The 24,933-nt window shown below is 41.4% G+C and overlaps 1 protein-coding gene across 1 annotated transcript; it reads left to right on the top strand.

The window, feature by feature from the left end:
* The first annotated feature begins 1,898 nt into the window (after positions 1-1,898).
* On the top strand, positions 1,899-23,205 carry LOC110381583 (uncharacterized). The gene is made up of 4 exons (XM_064042238.1): positions 1,899-2,254; positions 16,160-16,329; positions 19,016-19,142; positions 21,412-23,205. The coding sequence occupies exons 1-4, from the start codon at positions 1,984-1,986 to the stop codon at positions 21,594-21,596; spliced, it is 753 nt and encodes a 250-aa protein (XP_063898308.1). The 5' UTR covers positions 1,899-1,983; the 3' UTR covers positions 21,597-23,205.
* The last annotated feature ends 1,728 nt before the right edge of the window (positions 23,206-24,933 follow it).

Here is a 24,933-nt window from a genome sequence, read left to right as displayed (position 1 = left end):
GGTAATGGAATGGTCAAATGAGAAAGCTTTAGTTTTTAGAATTATTTTGTGTGTCTGAGTTTAATCTCTTTAATGTATGTTAACGCGTTACTTCATGAGGGATTAACTCTTTGCGTAAGTGTAGCCAACACGCATTTTTAATGCAATAAGTAACGCGTAGTTGGCCATTGACATTAACGTTAACGCTAACGCAGGTGTAGCAGGAGCATTAGGAAAACTCTGTCACCAATAAGTATGTTTATCCCACAATCGATTTTTGCAACCAAATTAAAATAGTGCTTCAAAAAAATTACGACACTAACACGGTTCTTAGAAACTCGTCAACCGAAACTTTTTCCTTTTAGAAAGTAAATAACTACTAGGTATGTTAATATTTCCACTAATTGCCTAAACAATTCATAATAAGTACGCAATTTTCCTGACACTAAGCCAAAATACTTCCGACATCGTTAAAAACAATGCCTAAAGCGAACGCGACCTAAATAATGAAAAAAGAAACTTTCTCGCCTTTTCCGTTTCCGTAAAATCGGTTTTTGACAGTCCATTTAAAGTAAAAATCGGACAGGATATGAATTTTAATGTGAAAAAGCGAAAGTTTGGTCCAAAGTTTTTTTTTCAAACGGCCAATGTGCAAATGTCTTTATCAGTCTGAAACATGGAGAACGAAATGACTAGCGGAGGTGCCACAACAATCTCTCAATCTCTCTCAAAGTAGAGCGCCAAAATGCGGGTGTTCGGGGGACGATGAACGTTACTATCTTTGTCGTAAACGCTTCGTTTGATGCCCACCGTACGTATTTCACCTAAAAGAAGGCCGGACCTACCTGCATTTAAAAATATATTCAAGTAGGCTGAAAAACAGCACTTTTCGAACATCAAGCCGCGTACGCACGTACGAACAAATTTGTTGCGTTACATGATATGCAACAACTTGGTTCGCACGTGCGTACCACTATCGAACATCGAACACTCTGTTCGTCAAACATGTTCGCGGCGATCCTTGTAGTGTGTTCTGTATGGACGGTGTTCGAAGCGCTTTAATAACTTCACAATCGACCACTTCCAACGGCGCCGTCATGGCTACTAAGATAGAGTTCACGACTGTTGTTCGCGAACTCGACTCGAACTAGGTTTGCGTTCGTGTTCGAATATGCCGTCCATACGTACGAACCAAATGTTCGGGTCTGGTGTTTGTGTTCGCTATGTTCGTGTTCGTACGTGCGTACGCGCCTTCAGGATTACATGAGACAACCCCAAAAACTCTACCAGTTTCCATGTGTTATTATTGAAAAGGAGAAGTGGCACAACAAACTGCCTAAAGATAAAGATAGATTTATTTGTCAGAATACAGTACATTAAGGTGTTACAAAGTATTGGTCTCTTGTATTCTACCATTACTGGTGTACAAATATTAAACTTATAAACTAACAAAGTTATATAATGCGATAGTAAATAAATTGCCGGAAAAACATTATCATTACGTTTATTACATTCGTTTTACATTGCATCATTTAAATAATCCTTTACACTGTAGTAACATTTATCAATAAGCATGGCAAATAATTGTTTTTTAAATAAATTCAATGTTTCATTTTTTAGGTAATTAGGTTATTTGTTATAAATTCTAATAGCCATGCAATATGAGTTTTTACTGAACATTACTGTGCGTTGTTTAGGTATCAAAACATGTATGTCTTTCTTATAAAAAAAATATATTAAAACATGTATGTCTTTCTTATAAAAAAAATATATTAAAATAACAATTTCAATACAAAAATTATGTAATTCATCATGTACAAGAAAAAGATGTCATTAACATTATGGCATCTCCGCTCATCTTTCCTTCATCCGTGGAGTGAAAGAAGAAATGGGTGAGCGACCTCCGCGCGCTTAGTTCGAACGGAGCGTTTGGCGCGAAATGACTGCCGCGCTTTTTTATTTCCCGCGTTCAAAACGTAACTAAAACAACAAATATACACAAAAATGGATTTAAAAGAAATTATTAAGTGGTTTATCCCGTGTTTTCATATATTGCTATTAAAAAAAGTGAAAATGTTCGGCCGTTTGACGTATATAGTATTGTTTTTACTTTTTATTTGGCGACCCGGTTGTGGCGCGAACGCGAACCTAGTTAGTGATAGTATTGATACCAAAAATGTAGTTAGTAGTTATTTAGACAGTAAATATAACCAAAGTGATGTTTATGATGTTAAAATGGATAGAAATGACGGGAGAAGCCTGGATTTGTCAACCGGTAAGTAAGCTATATTTTATTTTCAACGCCATTTTTTTATTTTTTATCTATGGTTTGTTTTGAACAAATATTAAATAGTGCGGCTTATTTTATACATAACTTATATGCAGTAAAAACAAAATTCATAAAAAAGAGAGTTAGTGTAGATATTCTAATTTACGTAAGTTGTTTAATTTAATTTAAAGATATAATCAATCAAACTGCTATGGAGGTCAATTTCTCTAACTTAATCGATCTAGGGAGAGCGGAAATGCGACAAATCCAATTGTTTTCATTTAATCAAAGGGAAATTATTACAGTCTTGCTTTAAATTATTACGAAATACTTACAGCTCGCGTGTATTAACTTTGCAGTAAATTAGCCAATTGATGCCTCAGGCAATACAACATATTAGGTAGGTAGTAGCCGTTTTCCCGCGGTTTCAACCGCGTCCCGTGGGAAATACTACCCGCACCGGTATAAAATATAGCCTATGTTACTCGGGAGAGTGTAGCTTTCCAACAGTGAAATATTTTTTCAAATCGGTTCATTATTCTCGGAGTCTAGGGTACAAAGAAACAAGCAATTTTTCCTCATTGTCGGCGACGGACTACGCGCGGCGAGCGAAACATAGACCCTCGGACACGGGGGTCTCAAGTAGTGGCAGGCAGAGCCATCCACAGTTAGGCGCGCACCGGTCTCCTTCCTTGAATTGTAAATATTTCGTAACTTTAAGTGTCTTGTTTACTTGTTTTATGTAGTAATATTATGTTTAGATTAAGATAAGATGTTATTATTTAATTATTATGTGCCATGTTTTACTGTGATTTATGTACGTATAAGTGTTATGTTGTTTAAGTTTAATGTGTACCTTAACAATAAGTTAAGATGTCTTATATTTGTAAATAATGTTGGAAAATAAACGTATTATATTGGGGTGGTTTTATTTAGTCAATGTTTAGGATACCTAGAACTAAGTCGCCTGCAGCATGCTTTGAAGGGCCTCGCCCCGCTGCTGCTAGTGGTGAAAAGGCGGCTTAGTTACAGGAATAGGCGACCTGCTCTTCACCATGGGACGTGATGAGCAGGGTTAGGGAATCCGGTGAGTACCACCACCCTAGGGTAAAACGCCGAGGGGTGTCAGCGCCAGAGAGCCAGGACACAACCTCGTGACCATGAATGGGTCAAAGGGTGGTTGGTACATACGGATCACAGCCATGTGCTAAGTCTCCAAGGCCAAGGTTAGGATCACCACTTAGGCTTCCTAGATTAGGTCTAGCCTAGAAAATGGTGATCCTACTAAGAGACTTAGCATAGAAAACTAGGTAGGTTCTTATGGGAATAATATATAACGTAATGTATACGTATTAGAAACTAATTATAATTAAAATTGGAATTGTAACTAGAATAAATACATTGTAATATAAGAATTTACCTATGTATGACAAATAAAACCGCCCACAACCGAGCGCTAGTGTTGTTTCAACGCGGGCCCACGACCCGCTCAATAAAAGGCGGGCCGCGGCGCCCACACAGTCAGTCATCATCGAGCCTCCGTTGAAGCAACACGACGCGTCCGGACTGTTGGAACCAAGAAATGCTCGTGTTTTATTCCTGAAATCCTGATCCCGAGAAGGCGTATCTGTGTGACTTCGTGTCAAGTTCTTCAGCGCACAGGCAGGGTGCGCGGGGTGCGGCGTAACCGGCGCTTTAACATCTTCTTCACGTCGCATCAACTGGGGAGACTGTCCCCGCCGCCGACTACTATCTTCGGGTGGCGATAACAGCTGGTCCTTCGAGCCGGATCCTGCAATCGAAGAACTTAACATGCCAGTTACCAGGTCGCAAAAGAGCGTGCCGGTGCGGCCGCCGACGCGTCAGGATGAAGAAGCACCCTCATCGGCCACGGGGGGAGCGACGTCGGAAGAGGCGTCGTCCGCGACGGCGTCCACCGGTACAACGGGAACGGAAGAAACATCAGCGACAACGTTGACGGAGACTACGGCCACCACGGATACGACTGTGACAACGGCAGCGTCGCGTCAGAAAAAAGCGACTGCCAAGAAGGCGCCACACCAAACGCCGGAAGTCGGGGAGGAAGAGGCCACCTCGAAGAAGCCGGCGGGCGCAGGTCGTCGGCCAAGAAGCGTCAAGTCAACGAGTTCAGCAGCAAGGCGCCGCGAACTAGAAGCAAGGGAAGAACTCGCGCGTCTGGAGCTGGAAGCTGCCCAGGCGGCGACTAAATTAGCCCGCGTGCGCCTAGAACTCGCACAGTGTGAAGATGACGACTCAGATTTGGAAGTAGACAACGAAGAGAAGACCGCCCAGGTCCAGGATTGGATCCAGACCTCAGTCCTTAAGGACGGCGCCAGAGAAGAGGCGCGGCGGAAAAGCCCGGAACGACCGGCCAAGAAGGTGCAGCAAGTCACGGCCAAGGAAGAGGCCGCATCGGGAAGCGCGTCGATGGAGGTGCAGACGCTCGCCGCCGCCCTAAGGGACGCCTTCGGGAGGAGCGGCGCAGCAACGGCACCGCCAAAGTATCTTCACGAACTACCGATGTTCGACGGCAGCAGCAGCGAGTGGACGGCCTTCCGGGTTGTCTACGAAGATACGGCGCCCCTATTCAACGAGGCGCAGAATATGGCGCGCCTGCGACGCGCTATACGAGGGGCAGCCCGGGACTCCATCAAGAGTCTACTGTACTCCGAGGCGGCGCCAGGTGACGTCATCCTCGCGCTCAAGAGGAGATTCGGCCGCCCAGAGGCGCTAGTGCTCGCGGAGTTAGAAAAAGTGCGTGCGTTACAACGAATTAGTGATAACCCGCGGGACATATGTGTGTTTGCGAGCCAAGTAAACAATAGTGTTGCGGCAATAAAAGGTCTGAAAAGGCCACAGTATTTGTGCTCGCCCGAAATGGTAAAACAGATTGTTGACAAGTTGCCCACAGTGTTAAAGTTTCGATGGTACGATTACCATGAAGGTGCGGACTGCAGTGAACTTTCCGACTTGACAATGATCAGTGAGTTCTTGAACAAAGAAGCGGACAAGTGCGGTGCGTTCGCCAATAGTGAAAATGTCAGTGTTCGCCGAGTGCAACGACAGTGCACAAACCACATGGATTGCAGTGATAACCGAGTGCAACGTCAGTGCACAAACCACATGGATTGCAGTGATAACAGGAACACGAAAAGGAACCAGGTATGTCCACTTTGCAATAACACTGATAATGATCACGCGCTGCACGAGTGTCGCAACTTTCTAAAGATGTCGGTCGATGACCGCTGGGAAGCTGTCAAAAAGTCGAACATATGTTTCAAGTGTCTGAAAGACAGACATAGAAAAAGCTCATGCAGGAAGCCGCCGTGTCGAATATGTAAACGTTGGCATCACAAGTTACTTCACAGTGATAATAAAGGTGCGCACGACGAGAAAGTCAAGGAAATTTCAACTAACGTGGTCGCACCTGTGCACACTATGTGCACTACACGCGCATATTTAAAGATGATTCCGGTTGAAATCTATGGGCGCACGGGTTCTAAAAAGATAATGGCCTTATTGGATGAAGGCTCTACCGTCTCACTGTTAGACGCCGAGGTGGCGACAGAGATAGGCGCTAACGGCGAAAAGGAGGAATTATTAATAGAAACAGTAGGCGGTCGATTAATAAGGCATTTAGAATCTGAAAAATTAAATGTTAAAATTCGAGGCGTTCACCAAAATACGAAACGACTTCTAGAGCACGTTAGAACCATGGATAATTTAAAGCTGGCGCCGCAGTATATTGATAAAAATAGAATTAGTGCATGTAAACATTTGAGCAAACTTGTACATGAATTATGTTATACACCCGAGTCACCACGGCTCCTAATTGGCCAAGACAATTGGCACCTCATAGTAACTCGAGAGGTCAGGCGAGGTCAGCCGGGTGAACCAGTGGCGTCGCGTACTAACCTAGGCTGGGTGCTGCACGGAACCGACGCGGGCGCAGCACGCCCAGTAAACTTCATCAACACGATATCACATTTAGTTAATAAAGATGAAGAAATGCACGAGACAATTAAACGTCACTTCGATATAGAATCATTAGGCGTGACACCTAGACGGCCGTCCACAGATATAGAGGCACAGGCCACTGACATATTGGAAAATACGTGCACAAGACTAGAAGACGGGCGGTTTGAGGCCGGCCTATTATGGAAACGCGACGTCAAGTGTATGCCGGAGAGTTACGCATCTGCTTTTAATAGATTGAAAAATGTAGAGCGCAAACTAGATAAAGATAGTCATTTAAAGAAAGAATACTCTGCTCAAATCGACCACCTCATAACAAACGGTTACGCAGAAAAGGCGCCGACATGCGCTGATGAGATAAAAAATGATAAGCAGTGGTACTTACCTCATTTCGCGGTGACGCACCCGGTAAAAAAGAAAATAAGAATAGTTTTCGACGCAGCCGCCAGGTCGCGTGGCGTTAGCCTAAATGATGCATTGTTGCCGGGCCCGGACTTATTAAAATCGTTATTCGGTGTTTTATTGAAATTCAGACGCGGACCGTACGCTGTCGCGGCCGATATTAAGGAAATGTTTTTACAAATAAAAATAAGAGAAAAGGACCGCGACAGTCTACGCTTCTTATGGCGAGGCGACAATAGAGAGGTAACGCCCACTCAATATAGAATGACTTCGGTCATATTCGGGGCGACGTCGTCGCCAAGCACAGCGATATATGTGAAAAACAAAAACGCATTAGAACACGCTACAGAATACCCCGCCGCGGCTGAGGCAATAATAAACAATCATTATATGGACGACTATTTGCACAGTTTTCATTCAGAAACAGAGTTCATAAGTGTGACGTCGCAAGTAAATATGATACACAAGAAGGCTTGTTTTGAATTGCGTGGGTGGGCGTCTAATAAACCGGGGCTCCTGCATGAGTTAATCGACACGAACAGCGCTGTAAAAACGGAAGTGGACCTGGGTGAGAAGGAAGAGAAGACGCTGGGTCTGCGCTGGTTTACAAATACAGACAAATTAGGTTTTAGGGCTAACCTGCGCAACACACCGCAGGACATAGCGTCGGGCATACGCACGCCCACTAAGAGAGAGGTAACCAGCGCAGTAATGTCGACTTTTGACCCATTAGGATTAGCGTCTCCTGTTTTAATACAGGGAAAAAAACTACTACAAGACATATGGCGCAGCGGAGTGTCATGGGACCAGCAGATCGAGAATCGAGAGGACGTTGCCTGGAGAAAGTACCTGCAAGACGTGAAGGTTCTACAGGACTTACAGATTCCTAGGTGCCTGGCGCCACACTGTACAGAAGGGGAGCTGCATACGTTCACAGATGCAAGTGAGCAGGCGTATGCAGCCGCAGTGTATTGGCGGACCAGTACTGCAGACGGCAGAAACCACACGCGGCTGGTGGCAGCTAAAGTCAGAGTCACACCGTTGAAACCCGTGTCGGTACCGAGACTAGAACTGCAGGCGGCACTACTTGGGAGCAGGTTGGCGCGCTCGGTAGAAGAGGAACTAGATTTGCAAGTCGAGCGAAAGGTCTACTGGACGGACTCCAGCGTCGTATTGTCATGGATAAAGACGGACCCGCGGACGTTTAAGACGTTCGTTGCTCATCGGCTGGCTGAAATTGAAGAATCAACGCGCCCACAAGAATGGCGCTGGGTGCCGACCGCACTTAACCCCGCCGACGACGCGACGCGCGACGTCCCCGAACACTTCAATGCTAATCACCGTTGGTTCACAGGTCCCGACTTCCTTGCCTATAGCGAGGACAAATGGCCGGCCAGGCGGTCATTTAAGACCGAGCCGACCGGCGAAGAGAGCAGTCGACGCGGTAGCAACGGTGCAGAGCGTCGTGCACACAACACCCGACCCGGCGCGCTTCAGCGCCTGGACGCGCCTGCTGCGCGCGACAGCGCGCTGCAATTCACGCAACTGTGCCGACGACGCGTGCATGTGCACGCCTGCCACGACCCCGCCTGGCGCAAGGCGGGCCCGAAGCGGGCGCCTACCCGGGCGCCACCCACCGCACAGGCGCCTAGCACGCGCTTTGTGCCACTCGACGCAGAGCTGCTGCGACGGGCGGAGCTGCTACTGCTGGCGCGCAGCCAGCACGACAGCTTCGCAGACGACCTGCGCAACCTCCGGCTGCAGCATCAGCTGGAGCGAGGCAGCCAGCTGCGTCGCCTTGACGTGGTGCTCGAGGACGGCGTCATCAAGCTGCGCGGCCGCATCGACGCTGTGCAAGGCGTCAGCCTTGCATACAGGCGTCCACTGGTGCTCGACGGGCGCCACCAGGTGGCGCGCCTCATCGTGGCGCATTACCATCACCGGTTCAATCACGCGAATCACGCCACGGTGATGAACGAACTAAGGCAACACTACTGGATCCTCGGGCTACGGGCAGCGCTGCGTGCTGTGCAGCACCACTGCCAGTGGTGCAAGCTGCGGAGAGCGCAGCCACACGCGCTACCAACGGGCAACCTACCTGCGGAGGCTGGCGCATGGGTGCCACCCTTTCACGTGCACCGGCGTCGATTACTTCGGCCCCATGGTGATCACCGTGGGCCGACGCACCGAAAAACGATGGGGCGCACTCTTCACGTGCCTCACCACAAGGGCCGTGCACATGGAGCTGGTGTCATCGCTGTCAACAGACAGCATGATCCTGGCGTTGCGACGCTTCGCGGCGCGACGCGGCATGCCCCGCGTTATCTATAGTGATAACGGCACCAACTTCGTGGGGGCCAACAAGGAGCTGCAAGACACGATGGCTGCACTGCAGCCTGACATCACCGACGAGGCCGCCAAGCTGGGTCTACAATGGAAATTCATCCCACCTGGCGCTCCTCACATGGGGGGAGCATGGGAGCGTTTAGTGCGCTCGATCAAGGCAGCGCTAGACGCCACGCTGAAGGAACGACATCCCAAAGAGGAGGTCCTACTTACCCTCCTCTTGGAAGCAGAGCACGTCGTCAATTCGCGGCCACTCACTCACTTGGCCGCGGATTGGCAAGAAGAGGCGCTGACGCCAAACCATTTCCTCATCGGGCGCTCTTGTGGTGGAGCACGCATCGGGAGCTTCACAGACAGCGAGCTAGTGGGACGCCACACCTGGCGTACTACGCAACGCCTTGCCGACCACTTTTGGCAAAGGTGGTTGCGGGAGTACCTACCCACGCTACTACCGAGGAAGATCAGCGGGAGAGCCTGCGCTACAGATCTGCGCGTGGGCGACGTAGTGCTCATTGTCGACGGCACTCTTCCACGGTGCACTTGGCCGCGCGGCAAGGTCGCGGCCGTGTATCCTGGTCCAGACGGCAGAACGCGCATCGTGGACGTGACAACCAAGGGCGGCGTGCTACGACGGCCTGCTACGCGTCTGGTGGTGCTGGTGGAGGCGCCGGGAGAGTCGCCGAGCCAGGAGGACGGTGCTACGCACGAGGGGGAGACTGTCGGCGACGGACTACGCGCGGCGAGCGAAACATAGACCCTCGGACACGGGGGTCTCAAGTAGTGGCAGGCAGAGCCATCCACAGTTAGGCGCGCACCGGTCTCCTTCCTTGAATTGTAAATATTTCGTAACTTTAAGTGTCTTGTTTACTTGTTTTATGTAGTAATATTATGTTTAGATTAAGATAAGATGTTATTATTTAATTATTATGTGCCATGTTTTACTGTGATTTATGTACGTATAAGTGTTATGTTGTTTAAGTTTAATGTGTACCTTAACAATAAGTTAAGATGTCTTATATTTGTAAATAATGTTGGAAAATAAACGTATTATATTGGGGTGGTTTTATTTAGTCAATGTTTAGGATACCTAGAACTAAGTCGCCTGCAGCATGCTTTGAAGGGCCTCGCCCGCTGCTGCTAGTGGTGAAAAGGCGGCTTAGTTACAGGAATAGGCGACCTGCTCTTCACCATGGGACGTGATGAGCAGGGTTAGAATCCGGTGAGTACCACCACCCTAGGGTAAAACGCCGAGGGGTGTCAGCGCCAGAGAGCCAGGACACAACCTCGTGACCATGAATGGGTCAAAGGGTGGTTGGTACATACGGATCACAGCCATGTGCTAAGTCTCCAAGGCCAAAGGTTAGGATCACCACTTAGGCTTCCTAGATTAGGTCTAGCCTAGAAAATGGTGATCCTACTAAGAGACTTAGCATAGAAAACTAGGTAGGTTCTTATGGGAATAATATATAACGTAATGTATACGTATTAGAAACTAATTATAATTAAAATTGGAATTGTAACTAGAATAAATACATTGTAATATAAGAATTTACCTATGTATGACAAATAAAACCGCCCACAACCGAGCGCTAGTGTTGTTTCAACGCGGGCCCACGACCCGCTCAATAAAAGGCGGGCCGCGGCGCCCACACAGTCAGTCATCATCGAGCCTCCGTTGAAGCAACACGACGCGTCCGGACTGTTGGAACCAAGAAATGCTCGTGTTTTATTCCTGAAATCCTGATCCCGAGAAGGCGTATCTGTGTGACTTCGTGTCAAGTTCTTCAGCGCACAGGCAGGGTGCGCGGGGTGCGGCGTAACCGGCGCTTTAACATCTTCTTCACGTCGCATCAACTGGGGAGACTGTCCCCGCCGCCGACTACTATCTTCGGGTGGCGATAACACTCATTATTATAAGTATAGAATTAGAACTATTTACGATCTTTGAAGCTTCGTTACGCTTGTTTTTCATAATTTTTCGCGCAACTGCACATACTTTTGCACACATATTAATGCAAACAACTCCATCCTCCGAGCCTTTTTCCCAACTATGTTGCTGGCTTCCAGTTTAACCAGATGCAGCTGAGTAGGTACCAGTGCTGTACAAGGAGCGACTGCCCTATCTGACCTCCTCAACCCAGTTACCCGGGCAACCCAATCCCTTGGTTAGACTGACTTCAGACTTCCCGTAACGATTGCCAGGGATGTTCAATGACAGCTGGGACCTAAAGTTTAACGTGCCATCCGAAACACTTACCTCCTATATAATACTTAGAAGTACATACATAGCTTCGTTTCGCTTGTTTTTCATAATTTTCCGCGCAACTGCACATACTGTCACTATCTAGATATAAATGAAAGTATTATTTAACTTATTATATTTGTTATCTTATATTATTATCTAACTTGCGTGTGATATTAATAACATGATGTTTTTAATGTGTAGAAAGCGAGTTGTGAAAACGAAACCGATTTTAATTGCTTCAGACTTTAGAAACAAAATGATAAGTAAGTTTTCATACGCACGTAATTAAAATGACTGAAAAGAAGAACTACTATGAAATAAATTATATATTTTTTTACTCTAGCTGTTTCTCTGCGGTTTCACCCGAGTCTCGTGAAAACTACTTACCTACTCCCCGTACATGGTTAAAATATAGCCTGTGTTACCCAGGGGTAGGGCTTTTCAACAGTGAAATAATTTACCAAATTGCTTCAGTAGCTTCGGAGTCTTTAGGATGCAAACATATACTGTTATTAAATTAGACTATCCGTTTTCCCGCGGTTTCTAGTGAAATGGTGTATAAGGTTATATTTAAGCCGGATAGTCCCGGATAAAATATACTTACCTTGTGTTACTCGGGGATGGTGTAGCTCCCCAACAGTGAAAGAATTTTCAGTAGTTTAAGAATTTTTAGGGCAAATCAATAAAAAAATATTTATTTATTTTATTTATTTATTTATTCACAAACACAGCTATGATTACAGTACACAGTTTTATTACAGGTAAGAAGCTAAAAGAAAATTAGCTCAACAGTGTTTTCATATCCAGTCCATACAACATATCTTGTCCCTTCGCACGATTTTAAAACCATCCATTTATTTCATCCACCATTGAGTAAACTTTCATCAGACCCACAATAATATAGGAAGTACCTAGTAAGGTAATTCTCTCAGTTTCCCTTCAATTACTCGTACAAACTGTCAACAAAATGACATAAAACAAAAAACAGCAAAAACAGTTGACGATATCTAAAGCGATTACCCTGAATTCAGACGGAATCACGGAACTATGAGTTTTTATACGTAATATAGTATTTAACACATTAAGGCTAATAGACTTGAGTTTCCTGGTCGTTTTAGAATGATATATGATGGTATGTTCGAAAGTCTAGCCGTTTACATGTTTTTATTTACCTATATCATTTAATGAAAACCCCCATCGCAATATGGCATCGCAACTTAACAGTACATTTTGATAAAACATGTCTAAGAACCATAAATAATTGAAAAATAAGTTTCTATTAAGGAATGAATCAGTTCATCCTGCAGCTCGCTGTCTACTTAATAGAATAAAGAAATTAAGTAAAGTATTTACATAGGCTGCTGTTTTATTTAGTGCGCCGATTATTTTCCACTATACTGGATGAAACCGTTAGCGGAAGCTAATATTAACATGCCTTCTTCTTCTTCTTATCGATTGAGATGCAGTTTAATTTATCTAACAAGCCCACTACACACTGGATTTAAATCAACCTGACAGCCTCTGACACTTAACACTCTTTAGGATCTTACGAATTTCCGCAAATTTTATTTAATGACAAATAGCTTTAAAAACTTAACTCCAAGGTAAAAAGCTCGCCAAAATGCCAATAAAGTTGAACAATATTTATTTTCCTTCGAATTCTCTGAGTTATGATCTTCACCTTGTTATAATGATGTCATGTTACCTCTAACATTTTGTAAATCCAGTCAAGAGTCAAGTAATGCAAAAACACAAGCTTGCTCCTGCCTGCGGTGTTACTCACGTCCCATGGGAACTACTCCACCTTACTACTCAACCTGGATAGAAACTAGCCTAAAAATCATTCAAATTCATTTATTTCTGCGGATATGGCTTAGTACAAGAGATGCGGGTTGGTGATTTCACACTTAAGGCGAGGAATTGGTCAACAATAATTCCATAACCGGCACGCGCATCTAAGGCGCCAAAAGGGGTCGGAGCGTCTGAGCGGGGCGAGGATAACAATACGCGCGCTAGCTTATAACTAAAAGTCGTAAGCGGCAAAATGGTTTTGTAATTTTATTATTTAGAAATGATAATTTGATAAAAATTCCTTCTACAATTTTAAAGAGTATGTATATACTCAACTACTAAAAAAGTTAAGAGGCTTAAATCGGTCCCGTATGCCCATAAAATGTGAATCTCTTTTTAGAAAGAGGTATGTTTGATATATTTTTCTCTGTTATAAAAGTTACCTAATCATGTTTCTACTTCTAACAAAATAAGGTTTATATCATGAACTTTCAGGTAACCAAGTTGTATTTTGATCCGTTTTGTATTTACTGAGAAAAATTGAAATCCTTGGCGCCAAAAATTCCAATTCGTCCTCTTAATAGTCCAGGTTTCATTGAGATGTGCCTAAATCCTTTCCTAGTAGGTACTATTTACCGCTGAAATATTTTTTCAAATGGGACCAATAGTTTAGATTAACTGGATTCGCTCATGGGACCAGTACCTAGTTCTTGAGATTAGCGCGTTCAAGCAAAAAACCACAAACTCTTTTCATTTTATACAGAGGTCAAATATTAACATTATGGTAAATAAATAACCTGGCAAATAAACGTTTTAAATAAGCCTTTTAACATTTCTCAGTATTCCCACAAATCAATAAACAAAATACCTCGCTACTTTACCTACTAACTTAGAGACGGGGCCATACATAAATATACATACATACCTACATACATATAATAAACCGGTCGCAATCTGTTACAACACGCAGCCTCACAGCTGGACCACTTTCATCCCAAGCCTGGCTTTAAGCATGGTACATGTTGGCTAGACTCATTTGTAGCATATTTTTAGTAATGGTACGGGATTTTATTCGGATAGAGGGCTGAATTCTGTAAGCTTGTTAAAAAATCACCAAAGAGAGCAGACCTCTAAAAATGCTATTCATAAAACCACAGGAATCATAATTTGGCCGTGTGCAATATTTCGTAGTCAATTTTAGGTAGGGTCCGGCAGCTTCTAAAACCCACAAACCGCGAGGCTGATAAATAAACCGCAAACAGAACTTTACAAACCACAAGAAAAAATATTGTAAGAGCGTAACACCATTTTTAACCCCCGACGCAAAAACGACGGGGTGTTATAAGTTTGACGTGTCTGTGTGTGTGTGTGTGTGTGTGTGTGTGTGTGTGTGTGTGTGTGTGTGTATGTGGCATCGTAGCTCCCAAACGGATGATCCGATTGTAATGCGGTTTTTTTTGTTTAATAGGTATGTCAGTCGGGAGTGTTCTTAGCTATGTTTGGTGGAAATCGGTTCAGGTCTTCAAGGTCATCAGCTCGTTTGCTAGATGTCATAGGAATGTTACACGCTCAGTTTACTTGCAAGCATATGTGGGATCTGAAATTTGAAACACTAATGTCTTTTGGAACCACTGAGCTGGTCTGCTGTTAGGTCACGAAGGTAGGAGACTTAACCCTGAACTGCCTTTTAGTAAACCCATCGAATTTGGGCTCGTTGAATTTGTCTTGACGAGTTCTCTTCATGTTTCTGATTGACGAGAACCTAATGCTGCAAATGGGATGTGGCGGATGAAACCCTGGAATGCCGGAATGAAACGGATAAACCGATTTATATTTTTGCTGAAAATCTAGAATGTCCAAAGGTTAATCTTTATTGTTTCTCAATCTGTGCAATTCTCCCAGCGCCAGTTTGTCATGAGGATTGTTAAACAGCTTCCTTTGGCCGAGATCGCATATAGCGACCCCATCTTAAGATAAAATAAATTAAATAAAAGAAGGAAAAATTAAGGAGCTCCTTTAAAAAGCATGAAATAAAATTAAATTATAAATTTAAAAAAACCCCCGACCCAAAAAAAGTATGCAATAATTATGACAAAAGGTTAAAAAAGCTAAACCCTATAAAAAGCAAAAAAAAACTTTTAACACTACGTAAACTAAATTTTGACGTGTCGGGGGACCGCTTTTTACCTTCATAAATACTTACATAAATCAAATGATACCTACCTAATTACAACATTCGTTTAAAAAAAAACACGTATCTAAAGTAATGAATTAGAACGGTCCCCCGACACGACAAAATTTAGTTTACGTAGTGTTAAAAGTTTTTTTTTGCTTTTTATAGGGTTTAGCGTTTTTAACCTTTTGTCATAATTATTGCATACTTTTTTTGGGTCGGGGGTTTTTTTAAATTTATAATTTTAAAAACTTAACTCATAGATGAACTACTTATAGTCATACGCATAAGTTTATTTGAACTACGTTAGCTTAATAAGTACAAAAATATATAAGTACATCTTTTTACTGTGCAATCGAAAAACTTTGGTGTTTCCTTGTGTGTGGCGGCCAAAAATCTAATTTAAATAATTGAAAGTATAGCAGTTATATCCCGTTAGGTTTTCTCCTATCTTTTGGAATAATAGAGCATGACTCTATTAGCTTTATTACGTTAACGCTGGTTAACTCGTGCATTCCTTACATTTCGGTGTTTTACCGTATGTAGCAGTACTTAGTTACATACAAATAAATAGCTATTTTCGTTCGGTTTCACCCGCATCCCGAGGAAACTCTTGCCTGTACCCAGTTACAACATAGCTTCCCAACAATGAAATAATGCTTTTTTGTTCAATAGTTTCGGAGCCCCTACAGACAAAAAATCCAATTTCCTCTTTGTTATATGACTACAGACCAGATGTTTCATGACTCACTCATATCATAGGGAAGGTTAAAGACCTTCCCTGTGATATGATACCCAGATAAAATATATCGGCAATGATGTACCTACCATCCCAAACCATAAAGTTCGGTAGTTTCGCAGCCATTTAGGGTACAAAGAAACTAGAAATGCTTCCTATTTACAACTATACATTCCACCAAAATGCCTTATTATAATAAACCATCTTCCTCTCTTCCAGGCCGTACATTCGGGCGTCCTCTCAAGAAGATGATGCAAGCTCTCATCCCGCTCGCATTCCAGATCGGAGCGGCTTCCACGTGGGCAGTGGTCGCTGCTATAGTCGGCATCAAAACGTTGCTGGTCGCGCTTGTTATACTGAAGCTACTGCTCATGGCTGGCGCTGCTAAGGTAAGAATGGAGCTTAAATAATAATAGCCTTTATTTCCGAGTTATTATTAATTTGCATAGGTATTTAAATAATACTTATCCCTAAGCTCGGTGTGCCTCTTGGCATAAGCCTCTATGACCAAATGGGAGTTAAAAAGTCCATCTGTAATAATAACTAGATTCCCTGTTTCGGAAGGCACGTTTTTTTTTAAGTGTAGATAATTTCTACATTTTTGGCAGTAATCACGGATAGGGAGGATACAGAAATCCTGAATACCAATTTTACAAAGGGGATTCGGAGGGCCCTGATAGAGGATATCTTAGAGCAAGTCATGCTAAAGATTTTATATTACAAAGTACAGATACTCAGCAGCATTTTCCACGTTTTTCTTTCTCACTGAAGTAAGTAGCTACCTAAGTCGTTTTTAAGTAAGTATATTTTGGTCACCATTTACTGACCGTGAAAAACCACACGAATCCACCTTTGCCAAGCGTGGTGGTCAATTTTCATGCCTTGTCTGTATATGAAAAACAACCTAAGGCAGTAAATAGGCCAGCGAAAATAACAATTTATAAGTACTTCCAAACGAATTTGGTATTATAAATCTGGATCGCTGATCTCATGAACTACAACCGATTTGAAAAAATCTTACAGTGTTAGATAGCCCATTTATCGAGAATTTAGGCTGAGTTTTTATCCAGGTGCACGGAGTAGTTGCTATAGGACGCGAGCAAAATTGCTAATGGAAGCAATTGTGTTTATAAATAAGAAGCTTCTAACCTTCCAAGTGGTATTCCATCATCAGAATTGGGCTAGGCAGATGACGAAACGAAATATAAACATACTACATAACTCTTAACGGACTACCCAATACAAGGTCATTGTTCTTTACCCACCTGAGTCAAAGTCACGTTGTTTAGACGTTTCAAGGTCAATAACTGTCCACTGGCAGAATTAACAAAAATAAATAAACTTAGCACATTTCTAGCTTAGAGAAAGTTAGCTTAAATTGCTGGAATGAAAAGGACGGGTATATAGGATTAAGAGGAGATGAAAAGAGAAAGAAACAATTGGATTGATACCGTTTACAGAGGAAGGAAATATAGCAGAGATGCCATAAGGAAGGCAGGTCAGGCGCCTTCTTCTAGGTCAAGCAACGTACGGTAGGCGCGATCAGATTCCTTGTCAAATCAAAACTAATCTGTCGAAGATTGGTCTTCTGGATTGATTGATGATATAATTTTGAACATACAAAGGCGTGTAAGGGCGGAGCTAGTAACGTTCCTCGTCCCCCTCACACCCGCATGTTGCCCCGCTACTTTCTTAGGAGATTTTGCGTTGTGACATCTCCACTTGTCATTTTGTTCTCCATAATACCGTTTTATTTAGTGCTAATTAAGGATTTCTAAATGAAAGTGAGTTTTGTAGTTCTTTGAGTCAGTGAGTCATATGAAGTGACTTTCAATTCAAAGTCCATGATATTTAAAACGTGATTCTTCTAAATCTAAAGTTTCTGTCCTCGATAATTTATTGATGTTAGCTAGAATGTGTTGAAGTAACTTGACCTTTTTAGAACGTCCAATTATAAATGAATTATGAAATACATAGATACCAGTTAAGTGTGAGTTGGACTCGCGCATGTAGGCTTCAGTGGTTATAACCACTGAACCCAGTCAAAGTCAAAGTCAGTGAAAGTCTGACGACCAGTCGTACTATGGAGTATCGGGTTGGGCAGTGATTAAAGCTCATCCCTTCTTTGTGTGAGAAGAGGCCCGTGCCCATAACCGTCATCTCCCGAGCATTTTAGCTACCAGTCAATCCGGATGCAGCTGCGTAACAGTGTTTTGCAAGGAGCGAGTAACCCGGGCAACCCTTCTGACTACCCAACGATTGCTAAAGATGTTCAATGATTGCCGGGACCTAGAGTTTAATGTGCCCTCCTAAACACAAAGGCCTAGTGAGGCAATAAAAAGATTATGTAACACATCGGACTAAATTATTAAAAAGTAAATTGATACATATTTGAATTCGTTTTTTATTTCTTTTCCAATCACTTGTAGTAATTTTAAACTTTCTTCGTATTAGAAAAATGAAAGTGTAATTGAATATCAAAATGTATCATTATACAGCCTACGCCTCGGGCCCTTTGTCATTTTGGGAAGCTGTTTGCAAACCGGTAAATAATAGAGTAGTTTGCCCTTGTTATTATTTATATTGCGTTAAAAAGAATGCTTTAGAATATATTTGCTTGTGTGTAAGTGCCAAATTGAATCAGCTGAATCCGGTTAGACTGGAAGCCGACCCCAACATGATTGGGAAAAGGCTCGGAGGATGATGTGTAAGTGCCAAATTAAGTAAACACATTGGATCATTTTACACCTGAAAAGTTGTTGTTCCTCAATTTCTCGCAGACATCAGGACCGATTTAAACAAATATTTATGATTTGGGAAGCCATTTTCACCAAGTCAGGGTCTGATGATGTGAACTCACAGAAATAAAGAGCAACTACTGAAAATTGTAGGCATGTAGGTACCTATAAAGTCAAAACTTGACATCACTTGATGAAGTTTAGCTTAATTTCTTAACAGTTGAGCGAAGTTTCATTACGGATAGCAAATGTATTATTAAGATTTCTAAAGATGCTCATAACACCGCTAAAAGCTTCTATATCATAAAATATTTAAAGCTTTTCCTCTCAATTCCAGGTGGGAGCCCTATTCGGTCAGAAGACGCACCACGGCCATGGCTGGGAGGCGCCGGCGCAGAAGGAGATACACCTGCACATACACAACGGAGCACATCCAGAGATACATGATGAGCATGGCGCTATTTGTAAGGAGTTTTGTTTATTATTGTTGGTAGTTAAATAATTCGTAGGAAGTGTCTCTGGTAATTATTTTAAGGTTAAAGTTGGCAATACTCAATAGCGGGAAGTCATTATCCATAGATAATAGAGTAGCATAGACATCACAGCAAAAACTGACGAAAGCTTAGAAAAGAAAAATGTACCTAATCAATAAAAACTTAGGTTTTCTTTGTAGATCGATGAACTTAAAATGTATTTATAAATGGGATAAGGATAGCTATAATATGAGGTATTTCGAGTTTTTCAGTTACTAACTGAAAATGAAAGTCTTGATATCGAAGTTGTTGAATCTGCTTTCATATTTAGGTAGGTAAATATAATATGAGGATTTTGATCAAAATAATCGTCCTAAAACGATGTTATGAAACCCTTAACTCTCTAAGGCCTATGAGAGAGAGGGAATAGAGAGTGTATGTCTATGTTAAGAGACTAATATAATAAGCCAGCTGGTTGATCTCCTTATATGAGAACAGCCCAAAATAGGTCTAAAATTTTGGCCCAGACGCCATTATTAACTAGCAAAATATGTACTAAGAATTTATTCAACCCAGTTTCCGCATCTGGTTGGAAGAATACGGCATACCAGGGGTATCCTCAAGCCCAAAGCCCACAGCCCACTGCTGGGCTAAGACCAGAGAATGGCTACTTCCTTGGAGTTCCACCACCGATGGCAAACAGAAGAATCATTAATATAAAAGTCTAGAACATTCCATTATGTAAGTGGTATCTTGTAACCACGGAATGCTATGTCTATGAGCCACCCTATACAATTCTTGTCTGTTCAAGACTTTTTTCTGGGTCTTCCTTATTTTAGGTACCTACCTACTTTATTGAGTTTGCTGTTTCTTGTTTTTAGTAGCATGATTTTCTTAGTCTTTCTTCTATCCATATTTGTATCATTCTTTTAAATTCAAAAAAATAAGGTGCTATTTAGAAGCGAGCTGCTAACTCGCGACTGCCAATAGCACGTGCAGCGACTAAACCTATTCTGAAAATTATTTAGCCAATAGGTAGCCAAAGGCCATCTTTTCATATGGAGAAGAACCGGCACGAATCTCCACAGACTCTCTTTTTAAAACAGAAGTATTCACAATATATGACTAACCTAATAGAACGCTGCAATATTTTTAATGACTGACATAGCCTATGAATTTAACCCGTTTACGGGAAATAGCTACCTCGAAACGCGAGGAACAGCTACTTACTTCTAACTAAACATATGAACTTAAGATTCCTGCCTACTACGCAAAGGCATTTTTAACAATACTTAACACGTGAAAGTGATCTCCCAAAAGTAGGTTTCTCGATGACGCATGACCACGAGGTGCCGGTGCCAAAACGGCATCAATGAGTGAAAGTTTCTCTTGATAAGATTACATTTGGCCTTTGGGAACATGTAAGGTATTTTTTGTTATGTAAATAAGTAGGATTTGTGACTGTTTATTTTTTAGAAAATATTGGGTAGGTATGTATGTGCTTGATTATTTAAACAAATGATGATTAACCACACTTTAGTTGGCATAACTGAATCTGAGTTATGCTTAATTTCAGTATTTATATTTAAAAAAAAAAAAAATTGCTATAAAAATAATCTAAATACCTATATAAAACTCAAAGGTGACTGACTGACATAGTGATCTATCAACGCACAGCTGAAACCACTGGACGGATCGGGCTGAAATTTGGCATGCAGGTAGATGTTATGACGTAGGCATCCGCTAAGAAAGGATTTTGATCAATTCTACCCCCAAGGGGATAAAATAGGGGATGAAAGTTTGTATGAAACTTGCCCACGCAGACGAAGTTGCGGGCAACAGCTAGTAACTTATATACCTACTTAAATAAAAATACTAGAAATCGTCAACTGCGACACCTCTTATCAAGTAGCAGTATTACCTAAACTTCTATTTAGGTATTCTGACATCAGTGTGTCATTTAGATGACAGATGGCGCTGAAAGCAACTTTAAAAAGAAAATAAAAATTAACAGACTGCAATTTAAAATTAGCATGAACAAATTTCAAATTTCCTTAAAAAAAATATTTGCAATACACTTACTTATTGCTTACTTTAATTTCCCTATTCCTTAGATTTAAATTATTTTCTTTCAAGTGCACCATTATACCACTAGATGGCACTATTTCAAATATTTACCACTCACCACTAGATGGCGTTATTTCAAAAACTTTTGCTACTCCCCGCTAGATGGCGTTGTAACACATTTTTTATTTTACAGCCGCTTGGAACAGAGACAGCACAGGAACGGCAGCGGCTTCAGACAAGAACATTAATTTAGTTATTAACCCTTACGCTGCGGTTGCTGGACCACAAACTATTAGCACGCCGTATGGAAACTATGTTAGGGTTGACTCTCCTAGCGCTTTGTCATCATTGTCTTCTTTATCGAGTCTTAGCACTTAGCTTCAGAGCACCGGGAACATAAACGTCTCTAAACTATGAATTTCCACTTTTAATTGACAAGGTTAACAGTTGTTTTAAGAAAAACGGACGTTTATGTTGTCGGTGTTAATAGGCCTTAGGTAATTCATAACTTCTACGACCCGTAAGTTCCAATTATTTTGTGCACACTGCACCGCGTATAACCGCGGATTATATACTTAAGTAGTATTCCTCCGCGCGGACAGGCTTCTTGGGAAAGGTTTGAGCAGATTTCATTGAAATTAAAACCACGGTGCGCAGTGTCGTTTGTGAATCATTTTAAGATGATGTAATTTTAATTAGAAGAGATTATTTTAAAATCCTTTAAAATGTGGTGGTACCTTCAGTTAGACATTTCTCATAATCCATATTTCTCATACTTAATGCACAAGGAATGATTTGGTAAGGGCATTAGCAAAGGCGTAACCATGTTCCCAGTTCCCACTAGTTCTGATTACCCATCAAGAAGTATAATTATATTCAGATTCAGACCTTTGCTTCTAAGAAACTGCTTCCACGTACCATCAAGCTGGAGATGTAAAGAATTCGTTTTCCTTATCAATATGTAGTTATTTATGCAACTTAGCAGATTGCTAGCATTTCCTCATTTCCATGAGCATTTGTTCAGCAATTTATTAAGTTTTATAAGTGGCAGAAGGAATTTTATGTGTAGAAATATACCTAATGAAGGTATTAAGTACAGTTAGCCTCACTAAACTTTGCAATTTTGAAGTGAGACATTTGACTTGACAGACGACGATCTTATAAAGGTCGCGGGAAGACGCTGGATGCAGGTCGCCTCCAACAGGTATCTGTGGAGATCTAAGGGGGAGGCCTATGTTCAGCAGTGGACGTCCTATAGCTGAGAAGATGATGATGACATTTGACTTCTTGCTGTCATTTGAAAATCTTCGGCTGTTGTAACTTGTAACGTATGTCTGACAACCAGTCATGCCTAGGGCTATCGGGTTGCCCGGGTAACTGGGTTGAGGAGGTCAGATAGGCAGTCGCTCCTTATGAAGCACTGGTACTCAACTGCATCCGGTTAGACTGGAAGCCGAACCCAAGATAATTGGCACAAGGCAGACTAACTAGCTACAGGATTGCAAAGTTATATGAAGAAATCTGCTATAAATGTTATATTGTATGTAATTTCTATTGTCAACCGTTTTCGCTTGATTTTGGAAATACTTTAGCAATTTCATTTTACTTAGTTAAGTATAGTCTATATTGGCAATAACTTGAGCGTTAAATTTTGACCAAGAATAGACGAACTACCGGTGAGTTGGACCATTTAACTATAACGATAACCGAACCATTTTCAGTTGTCAAATCGCCGATGTGACCAATGGGCGGCAAGTATACGGCTGGTTATGGTTTGGTTATCGTTATAGTTAAATGGTCCAACTTTCTATAAATATTTCTTCTGGAAGTTTCTATCCAGGATATTGAGGCTTTGATTTTAATGTTACCAGGAAATGTAATTTATTTTTATAATGGTAGTATTTAGTTAATGTAGAGTGTAAGTTGTAATATTTATTTCTGTGTATGATTGTGAACGTAAATAATTTTAAGTGTAATAAATTATTTCTAATTTACTTGGGCATTTTTTTCCCGTAAAGTTTATGTTAGGTATTATTTAATATATATTTATCTTTAGACAGTATGGATTAAAAAGATAATCAGAAAAAACAATTTACTTACTTAAGGCTGTAAAATTGCTCTTTATGAAGATGTTTCACTGAAGAAAAATTATACGCCACCATTCATTTACCTACTTACCAGGAATAAATGATGAAACAAACTCCCAAAAACATCCTGTTACCTCATCGTTACTAAAATGGGGTAAAATAATAACACACAATTCAATTGTTTTTAAAAGTTTATTTTATTAAAAAATAGACAACATTCAAATCTTAAAAATAGCGTCATTAAATTAGACAGAACATCTTTTTAAGGCCAGAAAAATACATAAAGCTGCTCCAAAATATCCGCCCATCGCCAGTTGTTGTAAGTAGGTACCTTTTGTTGAAAGAAGAAGCCGTTAATGCATTCCTAGAAGGAATCAATCCTTTTGAGAGCAAAATATCTACAAGCATTAATTAAATTCTATTCGTCAAGACCTAGTGACGGGTTATCTCATAATACAAACTTATGTCGTAAGCTCTATGACTGGTACTCAAACTTTTCCACATTGTTACAAACATACATATTGTTAATTTAGTGAAGAACTTATATATGCATACGGACAGACAAATAAAAAAAAACTAAATCTAAGAATATTTACAAAAAAAAAGATCACATATTCAGTTTTATCCTGCTCCTGTAAACTTAGGCTTAAAAAGTTAATCTTCTGTAAAACAGCCCTCAAAAATATATATATTTAAAAATATTTATACCTATATATTTTTTTACTGGGGAAAGAAGGGCAAGAAATGGGACAAGTTATCCAGCAACACAAGTCTATATGGTTTGGAGAATTGGTTTTATACGTTAATTAATACATCACTACATAGTATAAAACAAAAAACAAACAAACTTTTTCTGTCTCTATATCCCTATGACCCTTTGTATGCTTAAATCTTCAAAACTCCGCAACAGATTTTTAATAGATAGAGTGATTTATTTGAAAGATAGGAAGGTTTACATGTATAAAAACATGCATTAAATAGTAGATAACATGCATTAAATAGTGTTACCCCTGCGAAGCTGGAGCGAGTCGCTAGCATAGCATAAAATTCAATTAAAATGCATTCTGGCTGACTTCAGAAACGCAAAGTTAATTAGCGACTATACACAGAAGTTTGAAGCACAAAACTTTGAGGTCCACTGCGCTAGAATACCAATAGAGTGCGCTAGTGGCTACCCTTGACACGCGACCTTGGCTCGCTCAAAATGTTAGAACTCCGAGACTGGTATATAACACTTTATGACTGGCCTGTTAGATTTCGTTTTATTAACTTTAGATTTTATTTTAATATACGTTCGAAAGATATTTTTTAAGGTTTCAATCATAATCATCCTCCGAGCCTTTTTTCACAACTATGTTGGGGTCGGCTTCCAATTTAATCGGATGTAGCTGAGTACCAGTGTGCCACAAGGAGCGACTGCCCTATCTGATCCCCTCAACTCAGTTACCCGGGCAATCCAATACCCCAATACAATAGGTTTCAAACATAAGAGCAAATTATTTACAAATATATACATACCTACCTACCTAAAGAAGAAGAACCTACCTAAAAAACTATTTTACTAAATAAATGATAATTACCAATCCATCGTCATCTGTCTAGCCTTTTCCCAACTATGTTGGGGTCAG

Source organism: Helicoverpa armigera, chromosome 27, assembly GCF_030705265.1.
Source record: "Helicoverpa armigera isolate CAAS_96S chromosome 27, ASM3070526v1, whole genome shotgun sequence".
Taxonomy (NCBI): domain Eukaryota; kingdom Metazoa; phylum Arthropoda; class Insecta; order Lepidoptera; family Noctuidae; genus Helicoverpa; species Helicoverpa armigera.
Note: the sequence above shows the minus strand (reverse complement) of the source record. Positions and strands in the feature narration are given on the sequence as shown.

Bases quoted from the DNA above. Each gene is read 5' to 3' on its own strand.
- LOC110381583 (XM_064042238.1), top strand. From the start codon at position 1,984: ATGGATTTAAAAGAAATTATTAAGTGGTTTATCCCGTGTTTTCATATA. The intron at 16,330-19,015 runs GTAAGAATGGAG...TCTCAATTCCAG, and splicing joins TCATGGCTGGCGCTGCTAAG to GTGGGAGCCCTATTCGGTCA. The intron at 19,143-21,411 runs GTAAGGAGTTTT...TTTATTTTACAG, and splicing joins TGATGAGCATGGCGCTATTT to CCGCTTGGAACAGAGACAGC.